General features: G+C 38.7%; 1 protein-coding gene across 2 annotated transcripts; it reads right to left on the minus strand.

Moving 5' to 3' along the window:
* Positions 1-1,623: 1,623 nt before the first annotated feature.
* Positions 1,624-16,570, minus strand: LOC120732871 (ubiquitin-conjugating enzyme E2 E1-like). 2 transcript variants are annotated; one of them, XM_040030744.1, is made up of 6 exons: positions 16,440-16,570; positions 14,221-14,404; positions 13,677-13,727; positions 8,126-8,258; positions 4,543-4,690; positions 1,624-1,909 (listed from the first exon to the last, which is right to left on the minus strand). In XM_040030744.1, exons 2-6 carry the CDS (start codon positions 14,373-14,375, stop codon positions 1,812-1,814), a joined length of 585 nt encoding a protein of 194 aa, XP_039886678.1. In that variant the 5' UTR covers positions 14,376-14,404; positions 16,440-16,570; the 3' UTR covers positions 1,624-1,811. The 2 variants fall into 2 exon arrangements, with proteins under 2 accessions (XP_039886678.1, XP_039886680.1); XM_040030746.1 differs by having other exon boundaries at positions 16,444-16,554.
* Between the last annotated feature and the right edge of the window lie 923 nt (positions 16,571-17,493).

Consider the following 17,493-nt stretch of genomic DNA (forward strand, 5'->3'; position numbering starts at 1 on the left):
CTAATGGCTTTAATACCATTTTATGTCTGTCTTCTTTGGGATTTTTCATAGATTCAACTAAATAAATGGGGAAAATCGTGTTTTTGAGACAGGCTGCTAACAAAGGTTCTAAAGCTAATTCTTTGTTGTCTGACACAACATGGTTCATTTGAGTTAGGTGCTTTTTTTATGCTTGACATATGATTCATAGGTCAGTGGTAAGAGACTGGATATGCAAAACTCATTCAACTGAAAATAGTCAGGTTTAAAGACTGGTTTGAAAACGAGTGAAAAAGCAGCCAATGTCTAAAAGCAACAACTTTGAAAGACCTTCAGACAACCTGGAGAATTACTACTCCAGACCGCTTTAAAAACTACAACAAAATCTGGCACCTTGGAAGCAAAATATAAAGGATAAGTGGTAATCAAGACTTTTGCACTGTAGATTCTAATTTCAGTCTGCAGACTTCTGTGTTTAATCCAACACCAGCTCTAAGTGAGAGAGGTCACAAAGAGCAATTATCGTGTCCTGGGAGTTAAAACTACCCGATGCACTTGTTAAGCTAAATTGAATAACCACTTCAAAAATATCACAACTTTCTGAGTCTATTCAGGATTCATAGGCTGAATATAACCCTTTATGATAAGTTTCATTTAGTTAAACTTATGTGTCTGTTAAAAAATAAAATACTACTTCATAGAAATGTACTAAAGCAGCTAATGATATGATTTAATACAGGCCTGTAACAGCACATACAGGCTTCAACTGAATTACTCACTGAGTTAATGTAGTTTCGTATTTTCAGATCAGTTTTTCTATTCTGACTTTTTGTTTTGAATTCAGTTTCGGTATTTTCCCCAAGCATGTCTGCTCACTTCAGTTTAGTTTCCATCTGTTTTCGTGTTTGCTTCAAGAGCAAGATGTAAGAGTTTCAGAACAGGTGTTACAACACAAAGACAACAATTTGTGAAGGCTGCTGGCTCACAGTCATGTAAACGTCCATAGTGTCACACATGTCCATCAAAGCCTTGTTGGACAGGTTGGGTTGTCAACTGACAAACACTAAAATTAAGCATGTTCCCTCAGGTATGGAAGGCATGTTTTCTCTTAGGACACTACTTTTCTCTGACACATGGTTAATCCTGCATGTTAGCAGGTGCTCTTCTTACAGTTGTAAAGAAATACATGACAGGTATAAACAAAAAGAAAAATGTGCATTTTTATGGATAAGCTAAACACTTATTTAGCATATATAAACACTAAATGCATCTACTTTCAACTAAATGACTCCATAAAAGCTAAACAGGGGTGCCTGACTATCAGTCCCCTAATGTACGTTTTCAGTTTTTAAAGAGGGTCGGCACTGCAGTCGTGTATACAGCTTCTCTTTACTACAGTTTATGCTTTGTACTAGTGCTTTTGTTTACTGTATATCTCATTTATTTTGGCAGCTTTTCTTAGGCTATAAATGCCGATGGGTGTGTGGCATGCTTCACGGTGCATTCTTGTGTCTTCACAAATATTTTTACAATGCTTGCGGCGGAAGTTTCAACATGCACAGAGTTGTATGTGGAATTCAGTTTTCAATTAACAATGTTTTTTTTAAAAAAAAGAAAAAAAAAGAAAAGAGGCAGACTCATCACTTCCTTTCCATTGTGTTCCTTTATTACCACGTTTCTGGAGATAACTTAATCAGGAAGCAAAAAATATACCAGACAATAAAGTACTAAAAATCTGAGATAGAAATAACACCCCCTCCCCCCAAAACAAGCAACCCAGCGACCCTTCGACCCTCCTCCTCCTTTTCCTGCTGCTGCCGTCCTCTGTGGGTTTATGTGGCGTATCGCTTTGTCCACTGTTTGGCTGTTCGGTCATGTTCTGCTCTGTTAGTCGTGTATTGGGTGGCGATGCTTCCCACCAGGGGATCGGCTGGGTGAACAGAAGAAATGGGAATAATCAGAATAAATTGGAATAAATTATTTTAGAAACATTTCGTCTGGAATGCATGTGCAGTACATTCAAATCTGTTCTTCCGATTTGCCATCTAAAACCCCCAAATGACAGTTTAAGTTATAAATTAACATTCCACCATGTTTGGAATTAAAATTCAGAGCTCCCAGAAGCGTCTTCATGGCAGGGTGAAAAGGTTCGATAGTCTCTTTAATACAGATTAAAAACTTCAAATAAAAAAGCTCGTAGGCTGGTCGGCAACAACTTAAGACTTGGAAAACACTCATTTCGACACCACTTTTTCATGATCTCTGTGCATGAATGCTACAAAAACAAAAAACTGAAGCAAATTAAACAGTTTCAATTGTTTAAGAAGTTTTTTGTTTTTTTTTTAATTATTGAACATTTGGATCTGAGCACAGTTTCTCAGTGACACTGACTACTGTACAGTCCTCATGCTCTTATTTTGAAAGATTAGTCATTCTCATACAACTGCAATTTACTTTTTTGGAAAAAATAAAATGATAAAATTGATGGTTTACATAAACTTGAGTCACATGTTTCCATTTTATGAAATCATGTAAATGTTTAGGTGGACCGTCAGCTGGAATTCACATCACATTTCTAAAACTGCACCTCAATTTGAACTCTGCCTTCTTTCTTAATGCTTCATGCTGCATAAAAGCTAAATTACACCCTCTCTTTTACAACATGGCTGCTGTCTTGTCTTTCAGACAGGTTCTCCTCACTGGTGAATGAATCAGAGTAAAACTTTTATGCTAGCTGCCTGCAGCAGCATGCTGAGCACATAAAATCTGACCGCGTTTACAATGTGCAGCTTTGGGGTCATGAGATCAGAGTTCACAGCTGTGGAAGGTATGTGGTAAAAATACGGGGTCATCAATTCGAATGGTTGTCAAAGCAGCGGTGAGACGCGCACACCGGCAGTAAATGTGGAGCAGCAGGCTATTAAATTTGTATCAGTTTCCCACAGTGTGACAGTAACAGCGCATGTCAAAACACAGTGACTGAGCAGGGTGAGGAAAAGAGGAAAACTTTGCAGCGCCTCATTTTTAGAATCCCTGACCTGAGGCAGCCGACTGGCAACAGTGCTGCTATTCACCAAAGACTCTTCAGTCTCACACTAAGTAAGATACCAATAAAACCAGTGTGACATGCATTAGGGAAGGGCCATTCATCTGATTTTTTTTATTTTATTTTAATCACTCCTTTGGCTTCCAATGACTATGAACTTTTTTTTTTTTACTGCCTCAGGAGACCTACACATTGGTAACGGGACAAGTGACAGAGAGCTGACAGCGGCGATCCTGACAATCCCACGATTAACAGGCTCAATCTGAAAAACTTTCACGGCTTTTACTTGTGTCCAGTGAGTCTGCCCTTTTTGGAGGTACAAAAACCCACTGCTGTAAACAGAAATGATGCAGTTGATTTGATGATGCACTGGAAAGAGTGCGAGTTTCACAATTGTAAACCTGTAAAAAGATCATTAACGACTTGACATCTGAGGGTCTCTCACCTCTCTGCTTTTGGCAGCAATGAGGTTTGTCACATGACGTGATGCAGGCATTGCTCAAGAGTTGTCCGCCATATTGAATGTGACAGTTGGTGGCGAATTGCCATGGTTACCTTTAGTTTTTCAAGTTTGTCTGCAAATACTTGCTAATGATTAGCCGAGTGGTGGTAAAACCTGAAGTTTTACAAACTGGAAATGGAAAAAGTTCACCTTCAAAGTAAAAGCCTCAGCTCTTAGCCAACATGTTTTCAAAAAGGGGCAACATTTTATCTTCCCTCCTCCTGTTTGTCTTACACTTCTCATTTTCATTACAGTTCAGCGGGACAGTGTTTTGAGGACCAGTCTGTCTGTAACGCTGTTTCTTCCATTACTCTACACCAGCGGTCCCCAACCTTTTTTGCGCCATGGACCGGTTTAATGTCAGACAATATTTTCACGGACTGGCCTTTAAGGTGTCGCGGATAAATACAACAAAATAAAATGATAGGACCAAAATTACAAAAAAAAAAAAAAAAAGTAGTATTGTGTAAATGTATAACTTTATTAGCAGCGTCCTCCTGAAATGCACTAACCACATCGAGAGTAACATCCTCCTCTCTGCCCCTTAATGCTCTCTGGTCGCTATGGTAATGCATAATTATTTCTTTCAAAATAAGACAAACAACTACAACACAGGAAAAGACCCAGGGAAACAGAGTTAACGATAAAAACCCTGAAAATCATAAATTTCACGACCGAGCCTCAACTCTCACAGCCCGGTACCGGTCTGTGGCCCAGGGGTTGGGGACCACTGCTGTACCTTACATGAAGACGCTACATATAGGAGTTATACTTTTACATTAAAGCTACACCATAAACAATGAATAAAGTTTTTCAATAAAAAACACCAGCAGGCCCAAGCCTGGATGACCTTGGTTTCCCTTCACTGCGTTTGTTTTTCATGGGCATCAGATTACATTGAAATAAATCCATGTTTCTTAATGAGTAATTGTCAGATGTTACAGCTGTTACAAAAATACATCTTTGCTTTCAGAGTACTCAAATGATGCAGCTTTCGTCAGCGTGCATGTCTTACCTGGGTTACAGTCAGTGAGCAGGGAGCAGATGGACAGCAGCACCTTGGAGATGGTGAGCGCGGGGCTCCAGTTGTCCTTCAGGATGTCCAGACAGATCACCCCCTGACTGTTGATGTTGCAGTGATAGATCCTGGTACGGAAAGTTACCTGCAGACACAAAGATCCTGCATGAAAAACACTTAATAAAAATTAAAAAAAAAAAAAAAAAAAAAAAGCCTGAAGAGAAATGCAGAACACAGTACAAACACTCCTGTATTGATCACTTTCACATGTGTTATTAAAAACAAAATGAAGCACTCACACAGCTCAAAATATGACAAAATATTTGTTGTGTGTAGAGAATTTCAGTCAGTGTTGGACTGCAATGAAACCTCTTCAGTAGACAAAAGCCCCCTAGTGGCTGAAAAGAAGTACGTCATCTTAACTGTCTTGGAAGGAAACCTCACTTTTCCTTATCAGTACAACAATCAGCCATAAACAGTGAGTCATTTACAGTAAATGTTCCGTGTCAAAACTGAATGCAAAATTATTGTGGAACAAGTGAAGTGTGGAAAACATTTGGAGGAAATTTGAGTCCTTTTCATCTCAGCGTACAATGTCTAATACTCATTCCCCCCCCCAAAGAGACGAAAACACTCAGTTTATGCGCTACTGTAGCGTGACTCAAGATTTCCAAGAATGATAATCTGTTTTTGTCTCAGTTGGTCATCTCTGGTATTTATCATGCGGTATCATTTCTCACAGACATTAAATATAATCTACGACTAAAAAATAAATTACAGGAAACACACAGCGAACCCCACCAGGGTGATGGTGGGGTTCCCCCAAATCAATTTTACACCCACCTGAAGCGCCACAATCTAAACCCTTAATGTTGCTTTTTTTCATGATTACTTTTGTTCAGTAGCAAAACTGCAATAACTCAATGTGTGTAGCGTGGAGGAGTAGAAACCAGCACTGATACTGTTCTATTCTATTATAATTCACTGGAAAGCTTTCACAGGTCATGTCACCACGATGAACAGGTGACTGCTCAGAACAGAACTTCTGAGATGTCTCATTTTGATCTACATTTGACACCAGGCTCATCATCTAACCATAAATAAAGTAATTATTTGTGTACTTTGAGGGCCTGTAACTTCAGTTTTTTCATAGTATGAAAATAAAATATTGCATGACTTTGAAATTGTTGTTTAAAAAAAAAATAAATCTGGGAGTCTGAGGGTTCAGATAAAAGACTATGACCAATTTTTACTGAATGACTCGCATGGTCATAAAATTTTCTCCTCAAATAACTTACTTATGAAAACAGCCAGTATATGTGTTTTCTTTTTACATGAATTTATATTTCCATCATGAACTGAAGCAGCAAAGGCACGAAATTAAAATCTGATTGCGTCAAGTGTCCCTAACCACAAACTCCAAACAAAAACCACCTACACAGACGTGAATAGTAAAACGCTGTGATTATCAGAAATGTGCTTACATTTAATCTTCACTTTTACTTTTGTTTAACAGAGCAGATTTCCTGTTGATATTTACATAACAAAATAAATTTTACTCAAACATAGAGACCAGATGTTTATTTTATTAAAAATAAATGTAATAAATGGGCCAATTAAGTATAAAGGGCTATGCTTCGGGTTTAAATTAGTCCATTTTTAGCATCATTTAATATTTTGTGGTGGTTTATTACTTAATTTGTAATCCCATCAGAACAGGTTGTTTCCCACTGCTGTTTGGGCTTTTTACCATGTATTTGTTTTGTTTCATTCCACTGGGAAACGGTCTTGATGAAACTATACACATCCACTGGGATGAGAGTTTTCACTGTCACCGCTGTGACTCTGTATGTTTAAAAAAAAATGTTGCTTAAATCATTCAAATAATCCTCTGGGGAAAAACAAATGAAACACTCGTCCAGTCATTTGTAAACTCTGTAAATGTGTGATGCTGATCCAGAGTAAGCAGCTGAAGCAGTTATATGATGGAAAAAGAAAACGCTTCCATTTAGGAAACATGAAATTGCAAACATTAGCATTAGCACAAAATAAAAAGAATAATGCATAAATGCTTGAATTGGAAAGTAGAAGCACCGATTTCCCAGAAATCTGGACTGAATCCACTTTTTTTTTTTAAAACTGTGTTTAGGATAATTAGGGTGTAATTTTAGAGGTTAAATGTGACCATCATGAGCTGCTGTGTTGTTACAAAAGCAAGAGGAGCAGGGTCTCAGTAAAAGCAATCTGGCAAACAAAAGGTTGTACAATGTGTTTGTTTTGTGTGTGGGAGTGGAGCTGGAGGCTTTTTTGTGCTATTTGAACATGTATTCTATAGCATATTTAATACCGTGTGCCTAGAGAGGGCGTGTTTTCTCTTAAGAGATCCATGTTTATAGTCACCGTCGCTAATAAAGAATAAAGCTAAGTTTTACTGAAGCTTGGAGCATCATTTTGTTTTATTAAATAAAATGATCTGATGATTTTCACATTCACAGGACTGGTTGTCAGAAAATCGTGTGTACTACAGAGCTTCACAATGTTAAAACCTCTCAGCAACATGCAATGAAGCACAAAATCTACAGCTTAAAAAAAACAGACCAACAGATGATTAATACGGTACTCTTGTTTGAGTAATGACTGAAAACCACAGTGCTTATCTGTGTCAAGATTTTTTTTTTTTTTTTTTTTAAATGAGACAACATATTTCGTGTAAAGTCCTGTATCCTGGTATTATGAAACTGTACAGTGTCTCAGTGAGAGGTTAGCAAAGGTAACTAAAACTCGATGTGAAAAACATTTTAATTAGACAAAATAAAAATTTAAATTATACTATGTCCAATATATTTCTGAACATGCTCAGTTTTGCCTTGTAAAAACTAAAAACTAAAGTAAAACCACAGGAAAAAATAAAGTGAAAGAACCAAGCCCACACTGGAAGCAATCTAAAACTGAACTGAAAACATAAATAAACACCAACGTGTTTTTGGAACAGTGTGGGGATGGAGATTTAACTGGAAGTCAGTGTGAACAGTTTTTTCTTAATTGTTTGTTTCCCATTTTTCTGGAAATTATTTATGACAAAAAATCCCTTTGAGATATGTGTGTTTATTAAAAGAAGCAGACTGTATATTTCTACTTTTCCTGCTGTTTGAAATAAATATATTCTTGATAAGAAGCGAGCAAATGTGTAGCTAATAAAGCTCCATCTTGGTATCTGATAAAACTGATTCTTCATAAAGTAACACATCTGTTTTCTCAAGTTAACAGATGTACTGACTTGAGAAAACAGACGGGTTTTTTTTTTTTTTTCCAACCCTGTACTGTCAAACTTTACACCGTTATGCAGAGCTACTTTTATATCAGGTGACATCTGTTTGTTTTGCTTCATTTAATAACCCAACCTTCCAACTTTTGGGTTAAACATAGTACACCTTGTCTTTTAAACCAGATATAGTCCCTGAACTCGATTTGATGTTGTTATCTAAAACCCTGCAGCTGAAACAGTTTCAGTCCAAACACCTGCTGCCTGCTTCTGAGGTACAGTTAACAGACATGAGGTTCTAGTATTGTGTATCAGTACCTTGGGGGGTTTAAAGGGGTAGTCTGGTGTGAAGGCGATATCTAGGAAGAAGACGCCTCCCTCGTACACAGAGCCCGGCGGTCCCAGGATGGTCGACCTCCACTCATAGATATTGTCTCCTTTTGGACCAGCACTGCAATCAGAAGGATTAAATTCATTTAAACTGGATTTATGTTCTGGTGAAGCCACAAAAATATTCTAAAAACATCAAGGTGCACTTAATTTATTGCACCACCCACATAAGCCTAAAATACAATATTCATTTGCTGCTGTGCCATGAGTCACATTTTAAAGAATGAAAGTTCTAATCTTTGTCGGTCATCTCTGGTGTTTATCATACTACATCAATAATAACGAAGGAGGGGGAAAAAGCTTTGCCGATACAAATCTCATCTGCAAACAGACAACATCCACAGAGCAGACACACCGACGCAAATGAAGTCAGAAAGGGAGGAAAGAAACAAAGAAGAAGAAAAAAAAAAAAAAAGACACCCACACACAGACTGTAGATTACAAGCTGCACAGTGGATGTGCATCAGCGGCAGTGATCAAAGCAGTGTGTACTACAGTATGAAAGTCACATTCATTCACATACTGTGTGTATAAAACACAATGAATCACAATAAAATTCACGTTTACTGGCAGCACGCAGAAGAAGGCGTCAGAAAGGAGCTAAAGCTGATGATAAATGCCGCGTTTGTAATTCGACAGATGAATTCAGTGGGCTGTTAAAGGGAAATCCCACCCAAAGTAACCCTCCCCCTGAAAAAACGACATTTGACAACACCTCCTGTAACCTTAGCGATTAGTTCTAACATCTCAGTAAAGATCTGGTTTTAATAGCCATTAGAATAGTATCCGGATTTTTCTAAAGGTTGCTGCACAGGCAGCGACCTCCCTCGCTAATGTCTGATGCACAGCCAATCATTCTGTTCTATAAGCAGACCTGAAATATGACAGAAACCTCTCAGTTCAGAAAAGAGCTTCAAGAGTCACTCCTAACCATTTTAAAAGCAAATTTTTTGTCTTACTAATGGTCATCTTACTTACAACTCTCCATCTGCTGCCCAGACAGCAGGAGAGAAAAAAAACTACACGCATATGAACCTGGAAAATAAATATTTAATTCGTCATTGTTGACGCTAATTTACATTGTCCAATTTGAAAAATGTGTAGCTGAAACACTCTGTTAGAGAGAAGGAGAAAATGGGAAAGAGGAAAACAAAACTTGTGTGTGTGTGTGTGTGTGTGTGTGTGTGTATATATATATATATTTTTTTTTTTGTATTTTGGGGTGCAACGATACTCGTATCGATATTGAACCATTCGATACAGTGCTTTTGATTTGGTACGCATATGTATCGAACAATACAAAATTTTTAATTTATTTTATCAACTTTTCTTCTGACGATGCTGTCTGTGTTGAGAGCTCAGTGGATCTGCGTTCGACTTATCTGCCTAGGCTGCACTGTCGAGCGCAGATCCACTGAGCGCAGCGTAAGCTAGCAGACAGAAGCTAAGCTCATTGCAACATGGCAAATTGAACCTCCCCCACCCTCATTCAGGCTTTCATGTGAAGTATGACCCTGAAGGTAAGCGCGTCATGGACAAATGTAAAACACTATGTCGGATGTGCCACGCAATGCTCAATTACATTGGTGGAGAAACTAGTGCGTTAGTGCAGTTAGCTTGTTAACGCCGTCCAGCCGCACGCACGGGGCGATCCGCGGTAGCTCGTTAACGGAGATTTGCCGTGTTGTGGCGTTAACGTAATTTCAACGAGATTAACACTGACAGCACTAGTGGGAACACAACGAATATGACTGCACATTTACTCCGACATCATCCTAGTGCAAAGACAAGTGGAAGCAGACAAAAACAACAAGCACGCATGCTACAAACTTTACCCGAGTCATTTAGACAGCCGTTAGCACATGATTCTCATTATGGGGACCTGATATGTTTAATATGCTTAATTTGCTAATATTTTGGAAAGAGACATTTCTCTGTAATAAACTCTCTTTTCCAAAGATGAGTGATTTCTCAATCAGATTTTTTTTTATTACTTTGTTGTTTCAGCAACATTAAATTTAAAAACTGTACTTTTGAGTTCAAATATATATTTATAATTTTAATAAATGACAAATTAAAAAGGCATGAACATTTTTTTTGTATCGAAAAAATATCGAACCGTGACACCAAAGTATCGAACACACATTCAGCAAATGTATCCGTTTGGCTGTTCTGTCTTGAAAACTGCAACTTCACGACTTCCCTACATGTGACACGTGTGGGAAACATCTGTAAATTCGATTAACAAACACTGGACAAAAAAAAAAGAGAAGCACTGTACTTGTAGCGTATTTTCCTTCAAACATAGAGAGTCGAAGCTTTTTCCCTTGAGCATCATTCAGAAGATGCCAGAGTTGAAAGCAAATCCCCAGTGATGCATCTATGCCTCATGATCTGTAATCTGTATTGATTTTTCCTCAAAGCAGCCCAGCCTTTATCCCTCTGACATGTAGAACATGCGGCTGTGAACCCCTCAGGGTTCATTGCTATGAGCCATAATATCAGTATTGATTGAAAGCTCCTGTGGTGCAGCAGGGACGCTGGGTAGGGTTAGATATTGCGCTCTTCTGTTCGCTTTTAATCAAGGTTAGCAGAGAGCTTCACTGCCAACGACAACATGGAATATCGATCCAGGGAGAACCGTCTGGACTAATTATCTGGATGTTAAAAGATATAGCAGCAAATGTGATAGATGAAAGGCTCTGACTTTCAAGTGGATGAATTCTAATTATAAGACTCTTTCCACACTGCTAATCAGCTTAAAGTAGCACCCTTATGAGACATTAATGTTGCCGTCATATAGGATATGACTTACTTGAGCTATATTGGTCTAAGATAACTGGACTCCACCTACCTCTTTTATGGGTTAAAACAAGGTGGTGCATAGTTTGAAAACAGCAGGATGGCTATCATGTTTGCACTATAAAGTGTCTTAAAAAAGGACCTTTGAAACAGTCGCAGTACTGTTTAAACTAGAATGACCTCATAGGACAGGAAGTGACAGGGCCAGCTACTCTATCATGAGCTCTAAACTACATTAACTTTTTAAATGATTTTAAATATTCTGATTTTTTTAATGAGGTGGATTTGGCCTGAAAACATGATTTGTAGAATAAGATGTAAACCTGTCACCTGTAGCAGGCAGATAATACTGAATTATTGTTATTGACTCAGATTGTACAGGCCAAAAATCAATCAACCAACAATTCAGCAGGCTGTACCTTGCCTTAAGTCACCTGTTTCAAAAAAACCCAAAAAAACCCAAAAACCTTTTCTTCACTATGTAAAAGTCACGAGTTAAGACAACAGCTAGATTATCTTCATTTGATGATTCTGTGCCAGGATTGAAACAAACAAACAGCTCTTATAATGCTTCCTGCCTTCACAACATAGACAACATCTGCAGTGGCTTCTAAACTTGTTAAACTACTGAACAACAATTAAAAGAGGAAAAAAAAACAACACACCGTAGGGTGACTATTAGATAAACGTTGTGCTGTGTGCATCCCTGTAGCCAACAGTCCGATTTAGTAAACAGGCTGAAACTTTTCTAAACACATGGCACGTCGAGTAATGTGAACATGCCTGAAGGGGACCATTTTCTGCTGTTTGCCACATGTGAGAAAGGAGCATCTGTGGGAAATATCCTGACCTCATTCTCCTGTCTATAAAATGTCTGAAAACAGCTGGACATCTACAAAAGCGAGAATCAGGTAGAGGCAACAACATGAAAGTGGCCAGTTTCTGTCTGATGCCTGAAGGAGCCCGAGAAGCTGCTGTTTTCTGAAAAGTGGCAGCAGTAACAACTGAAGTCAAAGCAGAAACCGCCGTTTCTTTTAGGACTGTGGCTGTGAACTGACACCAATTCCTGTTTCTTGCATTTATCTGCAAACATCCAGACAGCGTTCATTTGTGTGATGGTCTGTAGCCTGAGGTTGTTTGTCTCATCTGCTGAGCCACAGTGGGACAGATTCCTCTCCCTCTCTCCCTCCTTTCAGAGAGAGGTCAAAGGTCAGACGCAGCTGCTGAACAGCCACCTGGAGTGTGGCGGGGCTCAGTGATTTGCCTGAGGACACTGCAGGCAAAGGCTAAACTCAAACATGTCAGTTTTAAGCAGTCTTTCTGATCACAGTGGTGCATTGCTACTTTTAACATTTAAGGACTAAGTTATTAAATAATCACTACTTTTCCCCGAGAATCTGAAGTGGTACATTTAGTATACTGACTGTTAATGTAAAATATCTCAGAATAAAAAGATTAAAACTGGATTGGTGTGTGTGCAGTTTGTAAAGTGTCTAAAGTGAAGATTTCTAGTTAAAAGTATAAGAAAAAAAAAAAAAAAGTCCTTATGTATCGTATATGTTAAGAAGTTTTTAGTTAGAAACCAGTATTTAGTAATTACAAACATTTAACATAATTACATTAATCATTACAAGCTCTCTGAAATGTTTGTGTTTAAATATGCAAATATAGAAATGCATGCAAGTATGCGTTAAATAGAGATATATGAACACTGGGTAATGTTCAGATATCGCATCGTAAAGTGTTTAAAAAAATAAAAATAAATAAAAATAACTCTGGATATCCCATCTCTCCATAAATCAGAAACGTCAGTCATCAGTCAGAAAAAAACCATTTCACTTTTTTCAGGAATAAAATGCTCAATAAATCAAGTTGAAGGTGTTAAAAGAACACACGTTTCAGCCAAAGCTCTGAGTGTATAGGCAGGAATACTACTGCTAAGCCTGGTGGACCTAAGAGCTGCTGAATAGAAGATTTCAGGATCAGAGCATGAGACAATTTGTGAAAACAGCCTTAAAATGTGCACATGATGGAATTCATTTTAACTGGACACTAGTATTCACTGCTTAAAAAAGTAATAAATATCAAACTTCACCAGTTGATTACTTACATAAAGACTTTTTTGCATTAGAGGCCCTAGTTCATTAAATATGCACTAATTTGTCTAACTTTGCATTTCCCCTATTGGTGCTCTAAGTCGGTGAATAAATACGTTTGGTTATGGAGACATACATGACATGCAGCAAAAACCCACATATCTACATTTCATAATATTCTAAGTAAATGATGAAAATGATGTTTCCCAACTAGCCCCAGCATCTTGACCTGACCTTACAAGCTGAGCTCTAAATAAACTCAGTGCAGCAACTTTGTGAATTCAGGAGAAATAACCCTGCAATGCTTTCTAAGAATGTACACAGGTGTTAAATATAAGGAATATCTTGGAAACAGCAGCCAATTATTAGTTTTAGATTTAAAAAAAACAAACATATTTTATCTCCACAGCGGACAAATTCTGAAAAAATGTTAACCATTGTAATTATGATCTGGATTTGACCACAGTATTGCTCTGTATTGTATATTACAGTGGCTGGTATCTGAGGAAAAATACAGTGATGGGTTTTATTACCAGTGCAGCTAGGTAGATAATTGACATGTGGTACAGGGTGAAACCCACCTGCAGTTTGGCGGAGGGTCCAGTGTAATGTCAGCCAGCTCTTTTTGAATCCTGCACATCAAAGAAATAGTCAGTTACAGTAATAATTACTCCAGAAATCACAGAATTTATGACTCAGACCCTCTTATTTAAATGTGAAATTTACATATTCACTTAGGGATTAATTAATGTAATTTCTGCTACAATTCCTTGTGTAAAAGAACAAGTGTTGGTGAAAGTGAGACTGAAAGTGCAGATATATAGATATAGACAGACACACAGAGACAGACAAACAGAGACAGACACACACACACACACACACATACACACACACACACACACACAGAAGAGAAAAGGGAAGTGCTAAAAGACAATCTTGTGGTGTGCTGAAACACATGTCTCTAATGGACTTCTTCTTATAAAGTATGTTAAAATTTACCCCTAAAAATAAACCCACAGAATTTTTGTTAACACAGAAACCCCCCAACAATCAAATTCTTGAGATTAAAGAGAATTACGGGGGATGTCCTTGAGATACTTCTGATTCATGGTTTAGGTTTTTTACCGTTTAGCGCTGGTGGAAAGCAGCTTGGAGTTCTTGCTCATGCTGGCTTTGCTCTCCCGTTTCTTCTTGCAGAAAGTGTCCTTCTGTCTGGTCTGGCTGGAGGAAGGCGGCGATGACGAAGAGCTGGTGCTGGCACGGGAGTCTTCATCCGACATACCGGTTTGGTTTGGAGAAGAGCCGGAACCTAAAAGGTGGAAAGCCGAAAAGATTCAGAGTCATTTCTAAATGGGGCTTTTGTTAATTTGACCTCCAAGCAGCCATTTAATAAGCCACTTCCATGTTGTGAATGTTTAGAAGCGCAGCGGAGGATTGAGGAAGAAAAATAGAGCTTTAAACCACCTTCATTTACAGCTGAAGGTTTTTTATGTGAATGTATGGCAGACTTAACAAGAACTGGCTGAATTCTCCAAATACTGAAGCAGAGGAGACGCCAGAACATCCTTTATGAAAGAAAGAAGCTCATAACCAAGTCTGAACCGAGACTATACATAAAAGTATTACTAGTTCTGGTAAATAGACTGGTTCTTATAGAGCACTTTTCTACTCTACTGAAGCATTCAAAGCACTTTATACAACATGCCTCGTTCACCTATTCACACCAGCACTTTTATCTATGCTTAAGTGCTTTCTATCTAACAGAAAGTAAACTTGTGTTAATATCTTCTGACCTCTTCTACCCCCTGAGCTACAGCCTCCAACATTTTCTGTTTGAGCTTTTCTTCCACCTCAAAATGATCCAAAGCATATTTGATGTTTGATATTGTACCACAAAATCTCATTGCGGTCCAAAGAATTTGTTCATATTTAATTGACCAATACAACTTATGGAAAATAAAATTAGAAAAAAAGATCACCTAGATGGTGATAAAATATATTTGTGTTTTATTTACTGAAGCATAAAAGTGTCTTAAACAGGGTTTTCCTGGCATTTTTTAAAGTCTGTTTCAATATACTCAAACTTAGACTTAATTTTTAAATGATCAGAATTAACAGAGTCACAGAGCTCTGTCAAGCAAGTTAACGCAGACCCTTTGTCTTTATAAAGGTCAGAGTTGTCCTGGATCACTGATGGGAATTGGTTTCACTTCAGGGGCTATTTATGCATTTTAAAGTCCATCTTCTGGACATTGCAGTTTCGCCACAGAAGGTCGACCTCAGCAACATCCTGGGGGGGTTGTAGGAAAGGTGATCAGCAAAACGAGGTGAAAGTGTTTGGACTATTTAACAGCAGCCCCGTGGAGTTTTTTTTTTCCCACCAAATCCGAAGCGAAAACAAACCGTTCAGCTCCAGCTGCCCTCAGAGGGCGTAATTAAGCTGGTCTTCCGTCTCTGATCGACGGTGGCCTCAGAAGAGCACCAGCTGATCGGTTTTCGAGACGCGGCGATGCGAACGTTTCGCTGCGGCTGAAATCTTTCGATTTAAGCGAACTCGGTTTCGCGAAAACGTCGCTTCGACTCGATTAACTGGATGCAGTTGAAGTAATTTAGGTTACGTAATAAGTCAACAAAGACAACACGTAAATGTGAGCAATATTTAGCGACTGTCTGTTCAGGTTGTGGGGGTACGCGTGTGGGAGAGGAGGTAGCGCAAACAAAGCCGTTTGCGAATGCTGATTTAACGTTAGCGTCACGGAAAACGTTAGCTAACGTTAGCAGACGAACAAGCTAGCTAGCTAGCGCTATGTACACTAAAACGAATAATTTCACAGCCAAGAAGCTCAGTGTGCCTGACGAGGGATCAATGCTAAAAAATTCAGATAATTTTAAGTTTATCCCTGTGGTGACACCCTCCACCAAAGCTAATGCTACCGGCTAACGCCCCCCTTGTCCCCTCAGATCTCCTCACTCTTACCCCAACTTCAACTAGCAAAGACTCTGGCCTTCTGCAGTAATATATATATAAATGTCGGGTTGTGTGGCACCACACATGGTTGCATCGTATTCTCGTATATCAAACTTGTCGTATGAAGGGTGTCAGTTTGAGAGTGAAACATTAAACGCGTTAGGTACTAGCCGGGAGCAACAGCTGCGCTCCAGCACATAGTCGGAGCCCGTTTTCCGTGCGACTAAGTGATAACCGCGACCTTCTCGTTCGTGTGCTCCTCTCTTTTTAAACCATCGACTTCGACTGAAAAAACACACACAGAGACGCAGACAGTTCACATGAGTCTGATAAATAAATGCCATTAAGCCATTTTTTATTCGCTAATAAAACTTACCCACTCTATTGTGTCTGGACCTCCGCCACAGTAGAGGCTAGCTGGCTGGTGCTTGTCGCCCTCTGCGGAACGGAAGTAGCCTACCGCGGCTGCAGTGGGCTGAACGGCACCGGTCCTACTCTGGAAACAGTACAGGCCTGCAGCGAGTGCTTCACGCAGGTTACATAATATTAATAATAATTTTAAAAAAAGTTTATTTCGGGCGCTGCAGTCCAATTCAGTACACAAGAAGAAAGAGTAATGATTAGAAAACAAACAGGCAGTTGATTCAGTGTTTCTAGAAACAGGAGGAATATCTTAAAGTTGGCTCAGTTGCAGCCATCATTACTGCACCTTTAATTAATCAGCACATTCATTAAAGCATTTTAAGCTTGAGCAAAATCCCGAACGCAGCATTACACAGTCAGGGCCGTGCATATTTGGACAATGACACTGCTTTTGTCTTTTCTCCTGCACACCAGTAACTGTGCAGTGAAGTGCAGGCTTCCAGGTTGATTTGAAGGGGTTTAACGAAAGTATTGAATTAAGTGTCTCATACATACTCCCGCTTTAGAGGCTTAAAAGCAGTTGACCAAGAAGCCGTTTCATACATGGGCCTTTCCCTTATTATTCCATGAAAGATCTCAAAGACGTCTCTTAGGATATTAAATATTAGACCCAACAGCTGAAGGAGGCTGAAGAAGAAAAAAAATCAATAAAGCAATAAGAGCAAAATAAATAAATAAAAAAAATAGCAGTAGCCAAATCAACAATCTAGCACATTATGTGACCTGGAGTACCACAGAAGGCAGCTAAAGTGCATGGGCTAGATTTACCAAACAGTATGTGAGGTGATTATTACACACTGGTCACATTTGCAATACCTAAAGCAGATAATCTGAAAAGTGTGATGTTCTGTCTGCTGTATTCAGGAGGTCTTATTTAACAGATCTTTAGCTATGACTAAGCTGCTGCCTCATCGGCCACAGAAACTGACAAAAAAAACCCACTTAAACTGACCACATGTCTATGGACTCATCCAATAATTACTCACAACGTGTTATTGCAGGACCAC

Source organism: Simochromis diagramma, unplaced genomic scaffold, assembly GCF_900408965.1.
Source record: "Simochromis diagramma unplaced genomic scaffold, fSimDia1.1 OVJJ01000361.1, whole genome shotgun sequence".
In the NCBI taxonomy this organism is placed as follows: Eukaryota; Metazoa; Chordata; class Actinopteri; order Cichliformes; family Cichlidae; genus Simochromis; species Simochromis diagramma.

Coding starts and splice junctions, on each gene's coding strand:
- LOC120732871 (XM_040030744.1), bottom strand. CDS start 14,375: ATGTCGGATGAAGACTCCCGTGCCAGCACCAGCTCTTCGTCATCGCCG. Junction 13,728..14,220: donor CTTTCCACCAGCGCTAAACG/GTAAAAAACCTA, acceptor TTTGATGTGCAG/GATTCAAAAAGAGCTGGCTG. Junction 8,259..13,676: donor GACCCTCCGCCAAACTGCAG/GTGGGTTTCACC, acceptor TTCTGATTGCAG/TGCTGGTCCAAAAGGAGACA.